The sequence below is a fragment of the Etheostoma spectabile genome, chromosome 14 (genome assembly GCF_008692095.1).
Source record: "Etheostoma spectabile isolate EspeVRDwgs_2016 chromosome 14, UIUC_Espe_1.0, whole genome shotgun sequence".
In the NCBI taxonomy this organism is placed as follows: Eukaryota; Metazoa; Chordata; class Actinopteri; order Perciformes; family Percidae; genus Etheostoma; species Etheostoma spectabile.
In genome coordinates, this window is record NC_045746.1 from 24,208,849 (window position 1) to 24,216,621 (window position 7,773).

General features: G+C 41.5%; 1 protein-coding gene across 1 annotated transcript in view; it reads left to right on the plus strand.

The window, feature by feature from the left end:
• Positions 1–6,798, plus strand: part of LOC116701768 (voltage-dependent calcium channel gamma-7 subunit-like) — a 42,084-nt gene extending 35,286 nt beyond the window's left edge. Inside the window, 3 exon segments of the mRNA XM_032535713.1 lie at positions 1,027–1,114; positions 1,116–1,167; positions 4,646–6,798. Coding sequence (XP_032391604.1) covers positions 1,027–1,114; positions 1,116–1,167; positions 4,646–5,167 — 662 coding nt within the window. The 3' untranslated portion in view covers positions 5,168–6,798.
• The last annotated feature ends 975 nt before the right edge of the window (positions 6,799–7,773 follow it).

Here is a 7,773-nt window from a genome sequence, read left to right on the forward strand (position 1 = left end):
AGGTAAAATCCAACCTTTAAGGACACCAAGTTTCTTTGTGAATGAATAATGTATGTAAATAAATAAATGGTCTTCCTTAAAATACAGGGTAAGTATACCTTCCCTATGTTAAATTCAAAAGCCAGATATTTCATGGATCAGGATACTATGCATCCTGATAAAGGATGCATATTTTAATTCCAAAGGCCAAGGGAACTTTATCAGGATGCATAGTATCCCAATTCATGAAATATCTGGTCTTTAATGATAAAAATGTGCCTGCCTCTATGGGAATTTAACATAGGGGTGTGTCTGCTTATGCCCCCTGTATTTTAACATAGGGGTGTGTATACTTATGCCCCCTGTATTATAATAATAGGGGTGTTATGCCCCCTGTATTATAAACATAGGGGTGGTGTATGCTTATGCCCCCTGTATTTTAACATAGGGGTGTGTAGCTTTGCCCCTGTATTTTAACATAGGGGTGGTGTATGCTAGGCCCCTGTATTTAACATAGGGGTGTGTATGCTTATGCCCCGTTATTATAAAAATAGGGGTGTGTATGCTTATGCCCCTGTATTTTAAGGAAAACACATTTATATTACAATAATTTCATCACAAAGAAAATTGATGCTCTTAACCCTTGTGTTGTCTTCCCGTCAACCATGAAAAAAAAACATTTTGGTCACTTTTTTTCAACAGGATTATAGCTTTTTTTCGACATTTTTGTCATTTTTTCAGTGTTGTGGGCAGTTTTTTGATATTTTTATTGTTGACATTTTCAGCGCTTATTTTGACGGCTCATTTTTTGTGACAATTTTTATTTATTTTTTTACTCAAAATGGGTCAAATTTCGACCCAAGGACAACATGAGGGTTAAAAGGTTGGATGTTTCAGCACTGTATCATTGTGAAACCCTCTGTATTTGTAGTAATAACCGTATGAATACCTATTAAGTTTGTGTGTGTGTGTGTGTGTGTGTGTTGTGTGTGTGTGGTGTGTGTGTGTGTGTGTGTGTGTGGTTTGGTGTGGTGTGTGTGTCCGCAGGTCTCAGCCTGGTGGTTGGTCTGGTTTTGTATATCTCCAGCATTAATGATGAGGTGATGAACCGACCTAGAGAGCCAGAGGCGTTCTTCCATATCGCTACGGTGGTCCTTCGCCTTCGCGCTCCTCCTTCCTGTGAAAGAGGTAATCCAAGAACAAACACACACACACACACACACACATACAGTATATATCTATATATAATATAGTGTGTGTAGTTATTGCAAGCTCACAAACACATGAGCATGTGGAAATACACAGACATTAATATGCACTGATGCTTCACATTTACTGACACTATACACACACCCACACACACACACACACACACACACACACAAAACAATCTGATTTGATGTCAACCAACCTCCGCTTGGCTTAACACACAACCTTTTGTAGATTGCTGATATACAGACTTTTTTCAGCTAGACACACACACACACACACACACACACCACACACCACACAACACAACACACACACACACACACACACAACACACCACACACAATTAAAAAGTGCTTGCGTAGTAGAGCCGTCACACGCCTGCATCAATATTCATAAAGTGTAATAGCTTGAATACTTGAGGGCAGCAGCTCTGTCGCAGCACCGCTTCACATGCATCTTAATATTCCTCGCTGGGAGGTGGAGTTCTCTGCTGCTCCTTCTTCTGTGTGCTCGCTGTTAGCTTACAATGCTATGCTCTCTCTTCTCCTCTTCTTCTCTCTCTCTCTCTCTCTCTCTCTCTCTCTCTCTCTCTCTTGTACAGTTTGTCCTTACTTTTGTCTGTAGTCTTCAGTTCTTTAATCCTTGTTGTCCTTCCCTTTTTCTTCATCTGTTTTCTCTTGCCTTTCGTGTCTTTATCTTATTCCTTTTGTCTCTCCTTTTTTCTATTTTGTTCCCTATTCCCTCCTAACTTCTCCTCTCCTCTCCTCTCTAATCCCGTTTCCCTCCGCTTCAGTTTTCTTCCTCTCCTATCTTATCTCCTGTCTACTTCCATTTTTTTTTTTTACATATGCTTCCATTTTTACAATTCTTAACATTATCACTCAACTTACGTCTTTCTGTCCTTCCTTTTTCCTTTACCTTTTTTATAACCTTCTGTTCTCCTTTGCCCTTATTTTCTCTTTTCCTTCTAGTATCTTGTTTTCCTCTTCCCTTCTCATCTTCTTTATTTACAGTATATCTTCTTTCTTGCCCATCTTCTATATCCATATCCTCTTCCATGTTCTCTCTTTCTTTTTCTCCTTCCCTCTCTTCTCTCCTCTTCCTTGCCTCTTCTCTCTGCCTTTTCTTTTTCTTCTATATTTATATTTTCTCTTTGTCTTCTTTTAAGTTACTTCACTAATCCGCTCTTCTTTCCTACCCATTTTTATTAAAAAAGAAAAGAACTCTTTTCCGTCCCTCTCTCTTCACTTCTGTCCTTTTGTCTGAACTCCTCCTCTCTGCTTTCCATTTCTTTTGTCCTTCTTGCTTCTCCAAACAGACTTTCTCTCCTTCCTCCGCACCTTCCTCAAGTCTCCTCCTTTTTATTCTCTACTTTTGTCTTCCCTTCTTTCATCCTCCCCCTCTCTAATACTCTATTATCGTTTCATTAATTTCATCCTTTCTCCCTTCCTTTCCTTTTCTCTTCCCTTTGTTTCCTTTCTGTCCTCTCTTGTCTTCTCTTATCTCCTCTCCTCTATTCCTCCTTTTTTTCTCCACTCCTCTTCTCCTAATCTGTACTGAAGCTGCAAAACATGCAATTTTGCGACAAACTCATTTTAAACACACTATTTATCTCAATTTCCCTCTCACACACACAGAAACACACGCGCACACACACACACACACACACACACACACATTCACACACACACACACACACACAAGCACATTCATCAGCATCTAAAGTTTCGTGGCGGTTGTAGCCCTGATGTTGTGAATGAATAGTGAATGAGCTGTGAATGCTCAGCGGATGCCCCGCTGAACGACGTGAATACATTTCGGATGAATGGCTCATTCCACCGCCGAGCGCCTTTCCTTTTCTTCAACTCTCTGCAAAATTATGGATTTATTTAATTTCCTGCCCTCCTGGTGGCAGTGTGTTCCAGTTTAGGGAGGCTGATTCTGATGTTTTAGAAAAGCGTTTTGCATCAGGGAATTTGCTGAGAGGGCTGCATTTAGATTTGCTTATGTTGAGTATTCATTAATGGAAACAGACAGCGGCCTCTTCTATCTCTCCATCTCTTCATTTCTGTTCCCCTACAGACACTCCGAGTACTGTTTGATGCACCTATTTATCTAGCAGATCCACTTCATTTGCATGACTGTCCGTCACAAACTACATAAGCTGAGTTGTTCATAGAATGGCCGATAACAAACCAAATTGCCGCCGGTATATAATAGGGGTCAAACTATTTATGTCACTTGAAAACATTATTGTATAACTTTACAGTCCCTAGAGGGTAATTTGCTTGATTATCCACCCATGCCGCTTCTCAATATGCTGTCAATATACATAATAACAAAACCTAAAACAGAATAAAAGCCTATTATGAAGAAATATGAAGGGCCTGCAGGAGTGAGTGATAAAACACAAGAGGAATTCAGCCAGATTCATACCCATTCAGTGCATAAATGGAAACATTAAATCAGAAATATAAACTAGAAAGCACACACTATAACCCAGATTTTCCCCAGGACTTGAAAATATAATAAAAATATAAAAGTATTGCACTTGCACAATGTTGGTGGATTAGAAAGTGACAAGTTAGAAAAACAATGCTCACATTCGATACAGCCGAGGCCCTTTTCAAGATCCGGCATTTCCCATAATGCACCTTGTTAGCATCTTCTTGGTAAATGCCCAAATCTTTCAAACATGTTTTTTTTACTACAGGCTCTCTGGAATTAACTTAAAGTGTCCAAACCCAATCTGAGATAACCCTGGTCACATCATCAGACTTTAGAAAGTTCCCGCTGACACTATACAACTGTTTTCCCAGTCAACTTCTCACCTTGCAGCAGTGAACCGCAGGGTGTGTCAGTGCACCATGATGTCACATTTAGGGACGTGGGTAGTCAGTGGTGCAACAGGCTTTCTAACACAGAGTTGATGTTTTTTTAACTTTTAGTACTGCAGCTTCCCTTACAAAGTGCGTATTATTTTTTTTTTTTGAAGATATGTTTTGGGCATTTTCAGCCCTTATTTTTGAGATGTATAAAGATGATATGAAAGGGGAGAGAGAGGGGGGAATGACACGCAGCAATGGGTTGCCGGTTGGGTCTCAGTCAATTATAGATATAGATACAGTGTCCTGAGATAACTTCTGTTGTGATTGGACACTATAAATCCAACTGAATTGAATTGGGTCTGAAAAGCATGCTAGCTTGCATACTGAAAAATCTGACCAGATGCCCAAGGACGTCCTGGTATTTGTGGCGTAATGCAGTTGACATACTAAATCTTTTTGTTGCATAATAAATAGTATGGTAGTATAGATGTTGAATGCAGGTGCTGTTTTTCAGCTGGTATTTAAGTTCTAATTAAAGAGTAACTAACACAATACAGAACTTTAACTTGGGAGGGACATTGCACTAACCGCTGTGTCTTTGTACTGTCTGTCTCAACGTGTCCCAGGGTGCAGGAGTGATGTCCGTCTACCTCTTCATGAAGCGCTACGCTGAGGAGGAGCTGTACCGGCCTCATCCCGCCCTCTACCGCCCCCGCATGTCCGAATGCAGCGACTACAGCGGCCAGTTCCTCCACCCAGACTCCTGGCCTCCTCCGAAGCGGGGTCGCAGCGCCTCCGACGTCTCCTCCGACATCTCCATCCAGCTCAACCAGACGCCGCCTTCGCAGGCGCAGCCCAAGGGGGGCAGCAGCTCCCAGCAGACGCCCTCCTCCTCTGGGCCTTCATCGGCGGCCAGCTACCAGCACCAGCCGGCCTCCTCCTCTTCCACCTCCTCCTCTTACCCACACCCTCTCCACCTGGCCTCCACATCCACCCTACCCAGAGCATCCCATGCCCACGGCCACCCTCAGCCACACCCTCACCCGAGCGGGCCCCCACCCCAATCCCTGCCCATGGGGGTGCCACCCTCAGCCGTGCCTCCTCCCCGCTACCACGCGCACATGCGAATGAGCGCGTCGCCATGCTAGGCTCCGTATGCAGAGAAAGGAAGGGAATACATATCTGGAAATGGGGGCGGGGGGGGTTAGATTGGCTCTGTTACAGCTCTTACACACCACAAGACAACACACACACACACACACACACAATCACAAATCCTGTATCCTCGAAGTGTGTGGGAGGAGGGATGCAGCAGAGTGGATGAAGGAGGGAGGTTTGAGGAGATCAAAAAGAGGAGAGAGGAGGAAAGAAAAGAGGGGAGGACGGGAGGAGCAGCGAGTGGGCGGAGGGATGACTCACTGCTGATGCCGAGCCCAAGACGAAGACAGACACTTAAAACTTTTAACACGCCGGGAGGAAACACGGTAGGGGAGGAGAGAGGGATACAGTTATTAGTAGCATCAACACGTTTGTGCGGTTTCTGACGGGTACATTCATCATCAGGGCCGCGACACACAGGAAACAGGGTGAAGCAGCACAGGAAACAGGAAGCTGAATCATTTCCCAAAACTATTGTGTTCCATTCACAAAAACTACAAAACAGTGTATCTGGATATACATGTATTATCCTGTCATCAAACAAGGATTGAGGATGCCTGCTTTAAAAAAAGAAGCATCTACTGTAACATATTTTCTTAATTTCATGAACATGGTTGGGAAGGTTACTTCATTATGTCTTGATTACTTTTGATTACTTTCTAAATAAATGTTGAAATCCCTACACAAACATTGAATTAGAAATCAAAAGTAGGCTGATGTTACTGGCTTTTTTATGAGAATACAGGATTTAAAAAAAACACACACACACACACACACACAAACTCCTGCCAGCACAGTACAGGTAGCACAACAGGCCTGCAACCCATATGTCATGTGAGGTATTGTTGCTGAGAATGGATGAATTTGGAGTAATATGGGTTGAGTTTGTAGGAGTAAAAGAACACAAACCCTTTGACACAATGTCAGCATGTCAATTGTACTGTGGATGCAGATTTTAATGAATAGAATATGTCCACATGTATTGAATTCATCTATTTCATTTCATTCACGTTTTGAATGTGTGTACCGAAAACAGTAAGCTGAAAACAGAAAGATTTTATGTTTTGACTAGTTTCCCCAGCCTAACTAATAACTAAGCCTAACTGTAGTTGCATTGTCTAATTTTTACATTAAAAACATCATACTATCAAATTGCTTCCCAACCCTGTTCATGACAAACTACATTTGAAAAGAAACAGGAAGAATGCCAGTATGATGAAGAATGTCCATATTCTTAAAAATCAGTATTGCTTACAACCAGGGCCTGAAATTAATACAATGAGAAATGAGGGATTCGTTAGTGGAGTTTTGTTGGCCCCAATTCACATTTAAAGCTGTAGTGCGTACCATTTTGATATTAATGAACGTCCGTTACATTCAACACATTGCCAAATGAGTTGCTACAAAGCTATTAAGCTCTGCACAACTCTTTTTAATCCTCCGTGTCCTCCTTGGCTACCAGCAACTGTGTGGAGTAGGGGTCACGGAAGGCTTGTGTCATGTGGATGCAATGACCTTGGTGTTGTCATTACTTAGAATTCTGCGCACTATAGTTTTAAACCAAAACGGCCATTTCCTTGGATTTGAGCCCATAAATGTTGCAGCACATGAAAAGATTTTTTTTTAAAAGAATGACTGAAGGAAAGAAAAAGATATTCTAAGAGTCAATAATTATATTGATTTTGTAATATATTGACAGTACTCAAATGTGTATTCTTAACAAGTTTGAGAATGATGCTTGTGCATTTCCTGTATTTCACCTTTATGAGGCCAAAAAAGGAAAAGAAGTGGCTGGTGAAAAGCCTGTGTGACAGGTGGATTTAAAAATGGCTGGGGGCCAAAAAAAGTTAACTTCAGGCCCTGCTAACAACATTTTCCCATGTACTGCACCACCCACAAACACACTACAACACTAATATATACACGATCAAAGGTAAACTGTATTTGCATAGAGCTTTATACTTCAACAATAGGAATTCTTTGTCCCCTTCATGCTGAAACTAATGTTACAAAAACGTTATTCTCATCACTCACGGGGTGTAAATATTACAGTATATTTTAGGTGTTTTAGCTATTGAATTTTCTAAGCTGTTTGTATTGTGAGAGGGGAGCCATGCGGATGAATGTTGAACTTTTCCAGGGATGAAACCGAGAGACTTTTTAAAAGTGCCGAGCGCAGCTGGAAAAGCTTCTGTGGGAGCGCCAGGAGTTTTTCTGCAACGTCGGCATGGACACTGACGAACAGGGACGGCCTGTGTTCACAGCGATCACCCCTGTTACAATCAAAACGGCTGCCTCGACGATGCTGTTGCCATGGACGTCAGAATTACTTTTCTTAGGTATGTACATAATGATATAACAAACCTTAAATCTTTAAAGCCAGGTTCAGATTGCACTCCGTTTGAATCCATTCAGTTCAGAAAATATAATATATATATATGAACGCGACTTACCTGTTGACCACCAAGTGTTTTTTAATGGTAATTTCCATGATGTTAACATTAATTCTGACAGAATAATTACAGTTTATTTCTTTGAATGACTATGTGCTTCCTGAATTGACAGATTTGAAATGGAACCCAACTTTTCCTGGTTT